The 16,134-nt window shown below is 46.5% G+C and overlaps 2 protein-coding genes across 5 annotated transcripts in view; both read right to left on the bottom strand.

The window, feature by feature from the left end:
* lactb (lactamase, beta) overlaps nt 1-2,706 on the bottom strand; it is a 72,061-nt gene extending 69,355 nt beyond the window's left edge. The window contains exon 1 of the mRNA XM_063070999.1: nt 2,236-2,706. Within this exon, the coding sequence (XP_062927069.1) occupies nt 2,236-2,556 (321 nt within the window). The 5' untranslated portion in view covers nt 2,557-2,706. The remainder of the gene's footprint in view (nt 1-2,235) is intronic.
* Nucleotides 2,707-12,976: 10,270 nt separating this feature from the next.
* tpm1 (tropomyosin 1 (alpha)) overlaps nt 12,977-16,134 on the bottom strand; it is a 49,036-nt gene continuing 45,878 nt past the window's right edge. For all 4 annotated transcript variants that reach the window (XM_063070985.1, XM_063070988.1, XM_063070982.1 and 1 more), the window contains one exon: nt 12,977-14,232. In XM_063070985.1, coding sequence (XP_062927055.1) covers nt 14,150-14,232 — 83 coding nt within the window. In that variant the 3' untranslated portion in view covers nt 12,977-14,149. The remainder of the gene's footprint in view (nt 14,233-16,134) is intronic.

The following is a 16,134-nucleotide window of genomic DNA, read 5'->3' as shown; positions in this document are numbered from 1 at the left end:
AAGATTTAAAAAGAAAGAAAAGTTCCATCAACGCTGTCTTCAAAACATCTTAAATATCAGCTGGGAAGATAGAAGAACCAGCGTCAGCGTGCTAAATGAAGCAAAAACAACAAGCATTGAAGCCTATGTCATCAAGAACCAACTAAGATGGAGCGGTCATGTTGTTCGGATGAAAGACGAACGTCTGCTGAAACAAATCTACTCCCAGCTTAAAGAAGGCAAACGTAAAACAGGCGGATAACAGAAGAGTTTCGAAGACGTCTTAAAAGCCAACATGAAGAAATGTAACGTCAACATCAACAATTGGGAAACCAATGCCAAGGACAGGAAACTCTGGCAAGCCACCATCCGAGAAGGAACAGCAACTTTTGAAGCCAACAGATGTGCAGAATTAGAAGAAAAGAGAAGAAAATGGAAAGAGAGGCAGCAACAACCAAAGCCCAATCTGCCATCTGGAACTACCTGTCCTGAATGCGGAAGAACTTTCAAAGCCAGGATTGGACTCATAAGCTACTGACAGCCCGTAAGTAGATCAACAGAATGAAGACCATCATCGTCGACCTGGAGGAATAGCCACGATGACGACGAAGGTTAACAAGGTGAAGGTGAGAACAAGTGAACTCCATCCCTGATCTGTCCATGGGGTGACAGCACAAATGTAGAAAGTAAGTAATATGTAAATAAGGGTTTTGTTAATGATGGTAGAAGGCACAATTCAGGAAGAAGGAATTGAATTGACTTTATTTCTTACATCTTTCATATACATGAAGAGTAAATATATTTACGTTATGTCTCCGTCTGAAAGTGCAATGTGCAATTTATAGTAATTTGTAATAAATAGTATGTACTCCAGGACAGTCAATATAGTATAAAATACAATTGTATCAGTGAGAATTAATCAGTCTGATGGCCTGGTGAAAGAAGCTGTCCTGGAGCCTGTTGGTCCTGGCTTTTATACTGCAGTACTGTTTCCAGGATGGTAGCAGCTGGAACAGTTTGTGATTGGGGTGACTCAGATCCCCAATGATCCTTCGGGCCCTCTTTACACACCTGTCTCTGTAAATGTGTTGACATTGTGTTGTATAATTCATGATCGGGTCAAATCTGTGACACTGACTCTCTGCAGAAACACTTGCTGCATTTTACAACTCTCACGTTCCTCTGTGGTTTTGAACTCCTATTTTTCTATCCCTAACCCTTTGTTCCAGTGTCCTTTTGAACTGTTGCCAGTCACCAGTCAGCCAGGGGACCTTCTTTCCAGGTTATCCACATTGGAATCTAAACACAGATGTTTCCTTTGTGCTATCAAATCCTGCCTCACCACCAATGTAACTTAAAATCAATCTGTTTTCTCGCTGTTCCAATCCTGACCAAATGTGTTGACAGAAATTATACTTTCTCACAGTCACAGACCACTCAGATACAGCATTTCATGCTTTAAATTCAATTGTCTGCATCAACAGAGATTGATTTTCATTTGGGTTGAGAATGATTTGGGGATTTGGGGAGGAGGGGGTTGGGACAGTAGGAGATGGAGTGAGGTTTGGACAGGATGAGAGTGAGGGGACATAGAGGGGTTGTGGAGGGAAAAGTGGGGAGGAGGGTGTAGAGAGAGAAGAGACATAGAGGGGTTGTGGAGGGTGGGGGTGAGATGGGGTGGAGTGTAAGTGAGATGGGGATGCGGAGGATGAGGAATGGTGAGGGAGATGTGGGGTGAGATGGGGTGGGGGTAGAGTGAAGGGTGAGGTGGGGATGTGGAGGATGAGGAATGGTGAGGGAGATGTGGGGGTGAGATGGGGTAGGGTGTGAAGGGTGGGGGGGTTTGTGGGTAAAGGGTAGTGATGGGTGAGGGTGAGGAGTGGAGGGGAAATGGGAGAGCTGAGGGAATTTTGAGGGTGACCCTAGGCTGGGAGGGAGGGGTGAGGATGAATGAATCTCCATTGGGGGTTAGGGTGAACCTGGGGTGGGGTAGGGTTGCTGGAGCGGGCCGGGGTAATAGGGGTGGTTTGAGGGTAAACACAGGGTGAAAGCTGCCGGGAATGGAAGGATCACACACAAAATGCTGGAGGAACTCAGCAGTCCTGCCGAACAGTTTCGGTCCTGTACCTTTTTCCATTGATGCTGCCTGGTCTGCTGAGTTCCTCCAGCATTTTGTGTGTGTTGCTCGGATTTCCAGCGCCTGCAGGTTTTTCCTGTTTGGGAATGTAGGGATCGGCCGACACCGATCGAGCTCACCTTGATCCTCTGCAGCAAGTCCCGGCCCACCTCCCGGGCCGTCTCCAGGCTCCCGGCCGACGGTCTCCGCTGCTGCTCTTCCTCCTCCGACAGGCATTCCGACTGCAGGGCCAGATCGCGAGTGAAAGCGATGCCGAGCCCGAGCCCTACCCCCGCCACCAGGGCCAGACTCCGGCAGCGGGCCAGGCCCGAGCCCGCGGCCCACTTGGGCCGAGACCAATAGCTGCTCTGCCGCTGCAGCTTCGGCAGCGAGAGTCGGCGCGGGCGCCGGGCGCAACGCCGATCCAGGGTTCGCCAGAGATGGCTCGAATAGCTGGACATTCCCCGGCAGTGCGAGAGGGAGGAGGCCTGAGCCCTAATGGGAAAAGAAAGGGGAAGGAGGGATGCAAATACGGCTGCGATGGGTAGGAAGGGGTGGGTGGTGGAGAGAGAAAGAAGGGAGATGAGTCGAAAGGGGGGCAAGATGAGGGGGAGGGGGAGCGGGAGGGGGAGGGGGAGGGGAAGAGGACGGAGGGTGGGGTAGGAGAGCAGAAGAGGAGGGAGGGGAGAGGGAATGGGGGAGGGGAGGGCGATTTGAGGGGTGGGGAGGGGAGGGGGAATTTGAAGGGTGGGTTGGGGAGGAGGGGGGAAGGAGGGGGTGTGGGGAGGGAGGAGGGAGAGGGCGTGGTGGAGAGAGGAGGGGTAGTGGTGGGGAGGAGGGAGGCAGAGAAGGGGGGAGGGCAAGAGGATGGGGAGAAGGAGGGGAGGGAGAGGGGAGAGAAGGAGGGGAGGGAGAGGGGAGAGAAGGAGGGAGGGAGAGGGAAGAGAAGGAGGGGGAATGGGAGAGGGAGGGGGAATTTGAGGGGGGAAGGAGGGGAGGGGAGAGGGCATAGGGAGGGAGGAGGGGAGGGGGAGGGGGCATGGGGGTGAGAGGGGGGACGGGGAAGGGGGAGGAGGGAGGTGGAGAAGGGAGGAGGGGGGCAAGAGGACGGGGAGAAGGAGGTGGACGGGAGGGAAGGATGGGGGAGAGGAATGGAGGAGGAAGGGGAGGGGAGCAGAGGCGGGAGGAAAGGAAGGGAGAAGGAGGAGTGGGGAGGAGGGGAGGGGAGAGGTGTTAGGTAGTAGGAGGAGGAAGGCATTTCGGAGTATGAGGGGATGGAGTGGTGAATGGGGATGGGGATAGCAGGAAGACACAAAGGGCAGGGGGAGGGGAGGTGATGGAGGGTTGAGGGTAAGAAGAAGCGAGGGAGTGGGGAGGACGGGTGTGGTGTGAGGGTGAGGGGAAGCAGAAAGGAGAGACGGGAAAAGGATGATTGAGGGTGAAGGAGGAGGGGAAGAAAAATAGAGAAGGAGGAGGGAGAGTAGGAAAGATGGAAGAGGTGGGGGAAGGAAGAGGGGTAAGGAATAGGGAAGAGGGAACAAGAGGGGATTAATTAGTGGAGGAGAAGGAGTCAGTAGTGAGGGGGTGGGATAGAGGGGGACAGGGGAAGGGTGAAAGGAGGGGAGGGTAGAAAGGAGAATGGGGAAAGTAGAAAGAGGTGGGAAAAAAGTGGGAAAGGAGAAGGGGTAGTGGGGGAAGAGGGAGAGAAGGGAAGGGGAAGAGGATGAGGAAAGAAGGAGTGGAGAAGGGGAAAGAGAAAGGTAAAGAGTAGGGGAAGAGGGTTAGAAGGAAGGAAGATGGAGAGGGGTGTGTGGCAAAAGGGGAAAGGAAGTTGAGAGTGGGAATGATGGGGGAAGGGGTGAGGGTGAAGGTGGGAGGGAGGCGGAGAGGGGAAGGTGAATAGAAGAGAGAGAGGAGGGAAGAGGGGGAACAGGATGAAGAGGGGTAGGGCAAAGAGAAAGAACAAGGGGGTGAATGGAAGAAGAGGGGAAGGGGAGAGGGTTAATGATGAGGGGAGAGGAGGGGGGAGGGGAGGGAGCAAAGGAGGAGGAGGAAAAAGGCTAAGGGAGGGGTAGAGGGACGGGTGGGGAGAGAGGTTGTTAGGTGGGTAGAAGGTAAGGTGAGGTAGAATAAAGAGGGGGTGCGGTTGAGTTGGGGAGAGAAGGGGAGGGGAGGTGGTGTGAGGGGAGAGGTGTGTTTTGGAGGTACTGAGGACGGGTGGTGTGGAGGGGACAGGAGGGGAGTGGTGTGTGCCGGAGGTGATGAGGGCGGGTGGTGGGGAGGAGAGGGGGGAGGTGTGTGCTGGAGGTGACCAGGATGGGCAGTAAGGAGGAGAGAGGAGAGGAATGTGACGAGGACGGGCAGTGGGGATGGGAGAGGAGAGGAGAGGAGATGGTGAGAGGGGAGAGGAATGTGCCGGAGATGACAAGGACAGGTGGTTGGGAGGGGAGGGGTGTGGATGTGATGTATTAGTGAAGAGGAAAAGGCTGTGTGGTGGGGTGGGGGAGTGAGGAAGATGGGGAAGGGAGGAGGGGGAAAGAGGCAGGAGAGAGGAGTGGTGCAGTAGGGGTGGGGAAGGGGGAGAGGCTGGAGAGGGGAGGTCAGGGGTGTGGGGGACAGGGAAAGATGAGGGGAGGTGATGGGGCAGTGGAGAGTAGAGGAATGCAGGGAGAGGGGAGGGATGGAATTAGTTTAGAGGAAGAGGGGAGGGTTGCGGAAGGGGATGGGTGGTGTAGAGGGGAGGGGAGGAGGAGTGGGGAGGGACGGAGTGGGAGGAGTTGAAAGGGGAGAGGTGGGGGCTGGGAAGGTTTGGGTAGAGAGAAGGGATAGGGAGAGGTGGTGAGGAATGGTGGGAAGATGGAGAGGACAAGGTTCTGGGGGGAGAGGAGGCATGTGCAGAGGAGCGTTGTGCGGGAGAGGAAGCCGGTGGGGGAATATGGGAGGAAACCGGAGCACCCAGAGGAAATCCCCACACTCGCTGGGAGAACGTGCAAACTTCATACAGACTGTGGCAGAACTGAACTCTGAACTCTGAACTCTGGTACACCTGAGCTGTAATCGCATCGTGTTACCCATTCGATGGGAGGGACGGAGAGTGTCTGCTGAAGGGTGGGGCAGGTGAGAGAGGGGATTGGAAGGAAGGGATGGGGCAATGAGTGGGAGGATTGAGTGGTGGGGGGGTGGGAAAGGTGTGGGGTAGATGTATAGAGGCGAGGGGTGGTGAGGAGGGGAGGGGTATGGAATGGAGAGAGGGGGACAGAAGAGGACTGCTTGTTGGGGGAGCAAAGGAATGTGGGGGATGGGGAGGGTAGCGTGAGGGCCAGAGAAGAGCGAAGGAGGTGGGGAGGAGGGGGGAGGGGTGGTTGAGAGTGTGGGTTGGAAGGAAAGGGTGGGGTGGAGCCTTTATATATTCAGGAAGGGTTAGTATCCTACAATCATCAGCCTTCTGAACTGGCACTGATAACTTCACTCTGAACTGACTTTGAACCGTAGCTCATTTTCCCAGTGTTTATTTGCACAATTTGCCTCCTTTCACATGTTAATAACTTGTCAACGTTTGTTTATGTATAGTTTTTTTAATAAATTATATTGTATTTCTTTAATTTTATGTAAATGCCTGCAAGAAAATGATTGTCAAGATGGTATATGGTGAAATCTATGCATAGGATCAGAATTAAGCAGCATATGGGATCCAGCGCCACCCTGACTTTCCCAATCTACCTGCCTATTCAAATCCCCCATCACTCATAATATCATAACATTGCCCGTTTTATATGCCTTTTCTTTCTCCCTTCTTGAATAATGGATCAATCTTGGCTACTGACCAGTCCTCTGGGACCGCGCCAGTGGCTGGGCAGGACATGAAGGTCATCACCAAGGCCCCAGCAATCTCTTCTCTTGCCTCTCTGAGCAACAACCTGAGGATGAAGGAGTGGCAGAAGAGGGAAGAGCGTGGGGAGTAGATAAGAGATGGGGATAGGTGGAGAATGATGGGGTGAGGGTAGGAGGAGGGGGAAGGTGGGTATAGGGTGGGGGTGAATGGAATGGAGTAAAAGGAAGATGTTGGAGGGGGTAGAGGGTGGGGAAAGGGAAGAGGATTGTGGGGTGGGAGGGGGAGAAAATGGAGTAAGAAGGGAGTAGGAAGGTAGGTAGAAAATGAAGACAGGAGCCATAGAGGGTTTGGTGCAGGAGGGGTGAGGGGAGGAGGAACAATGGGAACAGGACAGGAGCAAGCAGAGGGAAGGGGTTAAGGAAGGAGGGATTGGGAGTAAAGATGGAACAGGATGAAGGACAGATGATAGGAGACAGGAAGAAAGGGGAAGAGGGGAATAGGATGGAGATGGTGAAAAGGGGAGGGTCAAAATGAATGGAATGTGAAGGGACAGGGGAAAAGAGTGAGAGAGAGAGAGAGAGAGAATGGTTATTACCCTTCAGCTACTAGGCTCCTAAAACAGTTCAGGTGACTTCAACACCCAACTGATTCCATAACCTACGGACTCACTTTCAGGGACTCTGCAGCTCAGGTTCCCTGTATTTATGTTTATTTATTCCTTATTTGTTTGTCTATTTGTGCATTCATTTATTTGCACATTGTCAATATTTTTGTGTAGATTTTGTTAATTCTATTGTGTTTCTCTGTTCTACTGTGGATGCCTGTAGGAAAACGAATTTCCGGATAGCGGACGGTAACATTCAGTATACATAATTTGATCATAAATATACCTTGAACTTTGAAAGGGAAGTGGAGGGAGTTGTAGGGAGCTGAGGTGATATGGGAAGTGGAGAGTGAGGGTGGGGGTGAGGTAGGGAATAAGGAAACGTAAGAGACAGGACGGGGAGAAATACGTAGGTCAGGTAAGGGCTGAGAGACAGGGAGGTGCAAATTGGGGGGAAGGGGGCGTGAAGATAGGAGAGAAGTGCTAGGTGATGGCCAGATGGATTGGGTGGGAAATGGGAAAGGAACAAGGAGGTGGGGTATTTGTAGGAAGAAATGATTACATCATGGGGTGAGAAGAAAAGGAACAGGGAGCAGTTTATTGGAAGCTGGAAATTTAAGTGTTCATGCCATTGAGGTGCAGACTGCCCAGACAGAATATGAAGTGCTGTTCCTTTAGTTTGCATTCAGCATCACCCTGGCAGAGGAGGAGGTCGAAACCAGATATTTTGGTGTGAGAATGGAGAACAGAATTAAAATGTCTGGCAACCCAGGATCTCCAAAAGGGCCATGGTGGATGGAGTGCAGGTGTAACGCACAAGTTGCCCGGTCTCACTAACGTGAAGGAGGCCACATCAGGTTCATCAGATGCAACAACTAAGTTTGGAGGAGTTCACAGTGAATGTCTATCTCACCTGGGGTCATGGATCACTCAGATATCTGATGGTGGAGGGGAAGACGCTAATCTCAAGACGTTGAGTGTGGATCTTCAGGCCCCTGTACCTCCTCCCCGATGGTAGTAATGAGAAGAGGACATGTCCCGGATGGTGGGGGTCCTTATGGTGCTGTCTCCTTGAGACAGTGGTTTTTGAAGATGTCCACAATAGTGCTGCCTGAGTCTTTATCTCTACAGATTCTGATGGAGTCTATAACCCTCAGCTGCCTCTCTTGATCCTTTTCATGGAGCCTGCAACCAGGCTATTAAGTAACCAGTCAGAATGCAGGAGTCTTTGGTGACATATCAAATAAACTTTCAATGAAGTATAGCCACTGGCATGCCTTCTTCATGATTGCGTCAACCTGTTGGCCGGGAGAGACCTTCTGAGATGGTGATGCCTGGGAACTTCAAGCTGCTCACCCTTTCCACTGCTTACCCCTCAATGAGGACTGGAGGGGATTCAGAGGGACAGAATTTACTTACGTTTGGAAAGGCAAGGACTGATTAGGGAGAGTTAACGTGGCTTTACATGTGGGAAATTTGTGTCTCAATATTTTGATAGATTTTTTTTCAAAACCTGACCAAGAGGATTGATGAAAGCACGTCAGCAAATATCTACATGGGCTTTAGCAAAGCCATTGACGAGGATTTGTATGGTAGGTTGGTCCATAAGGTTATATCACATGGGATCGAAGGTTAGAAATTCCATTGGATACAAACTGACTTGGAGGAAGGATGCAGAGGGTGGTGCTGAAGGATTGTTTTTCAATTTGGAGATCTGTATCCAGCAGTGTGCTGCAGGGATTGTCCTGAGCCAAATGTTACTTATCTCATCCGTATCAACAAGTCCAAAAAGAATGTATTTGGCATGGTTAGTAAGTTTACAAATGACACTAAAATTAGTGGCATAATGGACAGTGAAAATAATTATCTAAGATCACAACGGGATCTTGAACAACTGTAGTGCATTCTTACACAAGGATTGCAAGAGAGCACTTAAGAATTACATTATGAGGGTGAAAAGAGGGTATCAGAAGGATCTGCCAGGTTAGGTGAGGTAAAATCCCAATATATCCTACAGGTACATTATTAGTAAGAGGGTGGAGAAAGTGATGGAAGTGAGAAAAATGAATGGTGATGTCTTGGATCACATACAAATTAGCAGGGAAGAGATATTGAAGGCCTTAAAGTGCTTTAAGGTGCCTGATGTGATGCATTCTCAGACCTTGAGGGAAGTTAGAGAAGAAATTGCAGAGCCCTTGCAATTTTTTGCTTCATTCCTGCCCACGGGTGATGTTACAGAGGAATGGAGAGTGGCTAAAATGATACTATTGTTTAAAAAGGATAGCAAAAACAAGCCAGGAAACTACAGGTCAGAGAGTCTGACATTGGTTGTGGGTGAATTGCTGGTGGAGACTTAGAGGGACAGGACCTAACAACGTTGGAGTGACAGTATTTGATTCTTGATTCTACTCAACATGGCTTTGTGCATAAGAAATAGGAGCAGGAGTAAGCCATCTGGCCTGTCAAGCCTGCTCCACCATTCAATAAGATCATGGCTGATCTGGCCATGGACTCATCTCCACCTACCAGCCTTTTCCCCATAACTGTTAATTCCCTTACTATAAAAAAAATCTATCCAACCTTGTCTTAAGTATTACTGAGGTAGCCGCCACTACTTCATTGGGCAGAGAATTCTATAGGTTCACCACTCTCTGGGAAAAGTAGTTCCTCCTCACCTCCATCCTAAATCTACTCCCCCAAATTTTGAGGCTATGTTCCCTAGTTCTAGTCTCACCTACCAGTGGAAACAACTTTCCTGCCTCTATCTTATCTACCCCTTTCATAATTTTATGTTTCTATAAGATCTCCTCTCAATCTTCCGAATTCCAGTGAGTAAAGTCCCAGGTGACTCAATCTGTCCTCATGGTCTAACTCCCTCATCTCTGGAATCAACCTGGTGAACCTCTTCTGCAGTGTCCCCAAAGCCAGTGTATCCTTCCTCAAGTAAGGAGACCAGAACTGCACGTGGTACTCCAGGTGCGGCCTCGCCAGTACCCTGTACAGTTGCAGCCTAACCTCCTTGCTCGTAAATTCAATCCCTCTAGCAATGAAGGCCAACATTCCATTTGCCTTGAGAGCCTGCTGTACCTTCAAGCCAACCTTTTGTGATTCATGTACAAGTACTCCCAAGTCCTTCTGCACAGCCACATGATGCAATTTTTCATCATTTAAATAATAATCTTATATTTTTCCTTCCGAAATGGATGACTTCACTTTTACCAACGTTGTACTCCATCTGCCCGACCCTTGTCCATTCACTTAACCTATCTATATCTGTCTGCAGATTCTCTGTATCTTCTGCACAACTTTCTTTTCCACTCAATTTAGAGTCATCAGCAAACTTAGATACACTGCACTCAGTCCCCTCTTCCAGATCGTTAATGTATATCGTGAACGGTTGTGGGCCCAACACTGACTGCTGCAGCAAGCCACTCACCACTGATTGCCAACCGGAGTAACACTCATGTGTCCCAACTCTGTTCTTTTTATTAGTTAGCCAATATCTATCCGTGATATTGATCCATGCTAATACATCACATCTAATTCTATGTATCCTTATCTTATGGATGTCGAACGCCTTCTGGAAATCCAAGTAAATAACGTCCATCTGTTCCCCTCTATCCACTGCACTCGTTATATCCTCAAAGAACTCGTCTGTCAAACAGGACCTATGTTTGCTGAATCCATGCTGCATCTGCCTGATGGATCTATTTCTTTCCAGATGCCTCTCTGTTTCTTATTTAATGATAGCTTCAAGCATTTTCCCAACTACAGATGTTAAACTAACTGGCCTTTACTTTACTGGTAGTTACTTGCCTTTTGTCTACATCCTTTTTTGACAGTGGTGTGGCATTCGCCATTTTCCAATCTGCGGGGACCTGCCCAGAATCCAGAGAGTTTTGGTAAATCATCACCAAAGCCTCTACTATAACTTCTGCCATTTCTTTCAGTACCCTGGAATGCATTCCATCAGGACCAGGGGATTTATCTATCTACAGGCCCACAAGTTTGCTCAGCACTACCTCCTTAGTGATACCTATTGTATCGAGATTCTCACCTCCCATCGCATCTATAACCTCTCTCTTTGGCATGTTAGATGCTTCCTCCACCATGAAGACCAACACAAAATAGTCATTCATAGCCTCGGCCATTTCCTCATTACCGAAAATAATTTCCCTAGGAGTAGATGGGAAGTTGTGTCTGACAAATTTCTAGGAGTTCTTTGAGGAGGTAACCGAGAGGATAGATCAGGGTATGGTAGTGGATATTGTCTATATGGACTTTAGCAAGGGCTTTGACAAGGTCCCTCATGACAGGCTGGTCTGAAGGTTAGGTCACATGGGATCCAGGAGATAGTGGATTGGATATATAATTGGCTCAGTGATAGGGGAAGCAGAGGGAATGATTGAGAGTTGTTTCTTGGACTAGTGCCACAGGGGTGAGTGCTGGGGCCTTTGTTGCTCTTAATTTGTGTAAATGATTTGGATGCAAACATACAGAGCATGGTTAGTTTTGCAGATTATACTAAAACAGGTGGTGCTGTCACTGTATGGAAAGAGGCTGTTCAACCCACAGCATCCTCCCTGCTAGTCCCAGTTGCCCACATTTGGCCCATAATCTGCCAAGCCCCTCCCTATCCAAATACCTCTTAGTGTCACAATTGTATCTGCTTCGATCACTTCCACTGGCAGCTTAGTACAGCTATTCACTACCATCTGTATAAAGAAGTTACCTCTCGGGACTTTTAAATCTACCCCTCTTCTCTAATACAGTATCTAGTTTTGGACTTCCCAAGTCTGTCCACCATATCCACAGCATTCATGGTTATAAAAATTTCGGGTGGATCAGCCAGATAAGCATAAAGCATTGCATTTTGGGAGATCAAACCACGGTACTACTTATACATGGTAGGGCCCTGGGGAGTGGTACGGACCAGAGGGAGCTTGGAGTGCAAGTACATAGTTTGCAGAAAGTGGCAGCACAGGTTGACAGGGTGGTGAAAAGGCAATTTAGTATGCTGACCTTTATCGGTTAGGGCATTAAGTAAGGAATTAGTACATTATGTTGCTGTTGTACGTCACTGGGGAGACCACACTTTAAGTATTGTGCACAGTTTTGGTCACCCTTTGGTAGGAAAGATGTTATTAAACTATTTAAGACTTGTCAGAATGTTGCTTGGGATTGAGTTACAAGGAAAGGCTGTGTAGACACGGAGTTTATTCCCTGCAACACAGGAGATTGAGGGGCGACCTGGTGGAAGTACGCAAGATCACGAAGGGCATTAAGTATATTGTCTTTTCGACAGGAAAGGGGTACTAAAATAAGGGGGCATTAGATTATGATCAGAGGCGAGAGATTTAAAAGGGAATCAGGGGCAGCTTCTTCACGCATAGTAGGAATGAGCCTCCAGAAATATCCACTGAGGCAGCGTATTACCAACATTTAAAAGCCAGCTAGATGAGCACATGGATAGAAGTTTAGAGGGCTATGGGCCAAATGCAGTCTAGCTCGCTGGGCAACCCAGTTGCCATGGATTAATTGGGCTGAAGGGCTTGCTTCTTTGGCTTATAACAATGACTAGGAAAATGGCCCAAGTGTAATTTAACTCGGACAAATGTGCAAAGCGATATATTTTTGGAAAATGGATTAAGGCAGAATTTGTACAGCTAACTTTAGGGGCCTATGGATTAGAACAAGAACCCTGGGGGTGGGTACAGTGAATAGTTCCTGGAAAGCAGCAACACAGGCAGACAAGGTGTTGAAGAAAGCATTTGGTACATTTGACTTCATTAGTCAGGGCACTGAGTCAAAGTTGGTGAGACCACACTTGGAGTAGTGTGTGTAGTTCTATAGGCAATCAGAACTGATATCATTAGGCTGCAGAGAGGACAGAAAAGATTTACAAGCATGCTAAAACATTAGGGCTTGAGTTATAAAGGAGACTGGATAAGCTGGGGCTTCCCCCACCTGGGGTGAAGACAGCTGGAGCTGACCCGACTGTGCTCTGTGAAATCACAAGTGGCTTTGATGGAGTCATAGTCTTTGTTCACAGGGTAGGAGAGTAGGAAACTAGAAAGCACAGATTTACAGAGAGAGGGCCAAGGGGCAACTTTTCCCACACAGAGGCTGATGGATATGTGGAATGAGCTGACAGAGGCAGGTACAGCTACAACTTAAAAAGGCATTTGGACAGGTAGACGAATAGGAAGGGTTTAGAGGGATATGGGCCAAACAAAGGCAAACAGGACTAAGGGAGGCGTTTACGTCAGTGTAGGTGAGTTGTGAAGGGCCTGGTTCTGTACTGTATAACTCCATGATTGTACCTTACTATATCAGTGTAAAGGACTTCAGGCATTGAGGTTCTGAAATGCCCTAATAAAGACAATTTTCTCTCAAATCCATGAATGAGGTGCTTTTAAGAAATATGAAGGACATGTTTACAAAATCTCATGAGTGTGTGTTTATTACCATAATAAAGTTTACAGATAGATATATTGTTAAACCAATTCACAATTAAGCGTGCACAGGGAAGAAGTACCAGAATGTTCTATTCATTATTGCCTTTTGCAATAAAATAGTCTTCTGATTTTTTTCTTTCATACATTTTGTACAACATTCAAGAGTATATAAAGAGAAAAGGCAATTCATTTTGTAATTTTATTGTATTCATGTTTATGATCTTAACCGGTCACAGATAAAAATCAACCAATGTTGGCACAGAGACACTCCATTAATAATTACTACATCATAACAAATATTTTTGTTTGTCCACCACTCAGCTTGTAAGCAAAGTGCTGGATTTATCAAATATATTCCAACAATCTGCTTTTTGTGTTACCATCTACATCCCTTCCTTCAGTAATTTTTGTGGAGAGCTCAATGATGCTTGTATTTAAGATATGGAATGGTGAATTAATTTCAACACATTAAAAAAATTACTTCTAACCTCTTTGGGGAAAGATGAATGGAAAGAGGATTACAATTCAGACATTTGAATGACCTGGGAATGGGTCAGCTGTATGGTTTGTTACAAAGCAGGCAATATGCTAGGCTGCAGTATGCATACCTATAAATAAAACATTCATTTTTCCTCTTCTTCCCTCCAAAAGGAAAGCTGCAAGCATTTAAAAACCCAGTGGGTGCAAAGTGTTGTTCCCTATCCCTCATTATTTGGTCGCCAATACAATGGCTGTCCACAAAAAAAAATCTTAAGCAGCAAAAGAAACATAATGCAGGGGTGAAGGTATTCAGTAAGGTTTTAAAAATAATTTCTGGAAAATAACGGGGTGGTGAGGGTGGAGGCAAACTTTGAAAAAAGGAAGTTGCAAAGAGGATTTTTTTTTAATATGAACAGCCTGTAAATTACAATACTTTTGAAAACAGCTGGGAGAGTTTCTTAATGTGTAACAATCATGGGATAGTGCAGGTTTTTGATTTGGAATATATTCAACTGGGCAGTAGTGTTATCATCAAATGGTTCATCATTCATCAAGTTAATCTGATTCCAGGCTGCCTGGCCCTTTCCCAAACATCCACGTAAAAGCAGAGTGAACTTGTTCTCAAGTAAAGGCTTTGGCAACATGGGGCAGGCAACCTGTTCGAAGCAAATCTAAGCCGTTCACAAATTATTAAGCTCCTGCAGAGTTTGATCGAGCATCTGATGCATGTTGAGATTTTCTTCTTTGGCTTGTGCCAATTTCTCTGTTACAAGATTAAAAGATAATTTAATATAACACACATTATCTCCAAGATTCACAGTCAAGCATGCACGTATAACTTAGCCAGCCGGTTCATTTGCAAATATAAAGCATAATCGCAATTCAAAATGTCTTGTTTTGAGGGTGGGAAAATAAAGACAACTCTGAGCAAAAGCTCCATAAGATGTCTAATTTTTCCATGTTATATTTAGAGACTATATTTCATGTTCCTAAGCCACTTGGACAAAGGATGTGCAAGGATCTGTAAAAATCCAAATTCTTTTATGTAAAATGTCAATTTTGTAGCAGCAAAGACGACAAAAGAAGACAAAGCAAACATATAGGAAACGAACTTACAAACACACATGCACAGTCATCTGGTTGGATTTACACATGCACATCTAAAAACATTGGCTTTTAAGCTGCACTAAGTCAGAATCTTTATCCCATGAATTGGTGGCAGAGCTTTTACACTGAAGCAGCTGTTCTCCATCAGATTAATATAATTTAACCAGCTAGCCAAATATTGGCTAGATGACTAAATTATATTAGTTTGATGGGTGAAGGAAACTAATCATACAGAAGCACACAGTCCTACGATCATCTAAATGCAACAATCAACTGAGAATGTTCATCTGCTCTGTGCATAATCAGGCTAGATACTCAAATCAGTCACTCAGGTCATTCAAGGCCAGTTTAAGCTCATTAGCAAGAAGACGGTTTTGCTCAAGTTGGTGATACAGGCGGTCTTCAGGGTCCCAGGGCAAGGTGCAGGAAACAAAAGCAGAAAAGGTAAAGTTAAGCATGATAACATGACAGGAAAGAAACAGCAAAGATCAGTATCATAACAAATCCATGAAGCGTCCATAAATGATCAGCTCACAGTGTTATCGTGCCCATGTATACATCTGCCCAACACAAGGCACAATAAACCAACATCACATCTACAGCCACTCCAAGCCCATTCTGGGCATTGTTAAATCCACCACGTGGCCAAACCTTTTCTGTTGCTCACTAAAGGGTCACCAACTCTACGAAAAAAAATCCCTCCTCTAGATGTCACGCATGGAACAGGAAGTCTTTTAAGTGAAATGTGTTACTTTGTCATTTGCTCTGTGCATAATTTAAAGAGGAGTTAGGATTAGTTACCATGGGTAATTGATTTACATTCTTGCATTCACAACCTGACTACAAACGTGCATTCATTAACCTTGAAGGCATTAAGAATCTAACATACAGCCGAGATTTGGCAGGGATGCAGGGTTCCTTCCCCAAGAGAATTCAAGTTAAAAAAAAAGGAGAGAGCAGAATCATAAGGAACCTGGATGACAAGGATTGGATAAAAGTAAAAACATTAACATGTAGGTATCAAGGTACCAAAAACAGGAGTCTCAACAGAAGTTAAAGGTGCTTCTAAGGGGTGGTTCATGAGGAAAGCAAAGAATGGGTATTAAATCTTCGATGCAAAATGTTAATTTAATTTCTCTTCCTGCAGGTGCAGCCTGACTGCTCAGCATCTCTAGCATGTTGTGTTTTTATTTCAGATTTCCAGCCTCTGCATTTTTATTTGATTTTCAAAGAGCGGCTCCGCTCAGTGTCCAGAGGGGTCATCTATCTGTGTGGAGCCAGGCAATGTGGGCAACTCCTAAATGACTACTTTGTGTTAGTATTTATCAAGGAGAAAAACATGGATGATGGGGATTTCCAGAAGGGGGATATAGATAATCTGGAAGAGTTAAAAAGGAGGAAGTATTGGACGTTATGGTTGATAAATCCTCAGGGATCTATCCAAATTTGTCATGGGAAGCAAGGGAGAATGCCTGATAAAGAATCTTGCATCTTCATTAGTCATAGACAAGGTGGCATAAGAGCAAAGGATAGCTAATGTTACTCATTTAAGCAGGAT

The sequence above is a fragment of the Mobula hypostoma genome, chromosome 18 (genome assembly GCF_963921235.1).
Source record: "Mobula hypostoma chromosome 18, sMobHyp1.1, whole genome shotgun sequence".
Taxonomy (NCBI): domain Eukaryota; kingdom Metazoa; phylum Chordata; class Chondrichthyes; order Myliobatiformes; family Myliobatidae; genus Mobula; species Mobula hypostoma.
Note: the sequence above shows the minus strand (reverse complement) of the source record. Positions and strands in the feature narration are given on the sequence as shown.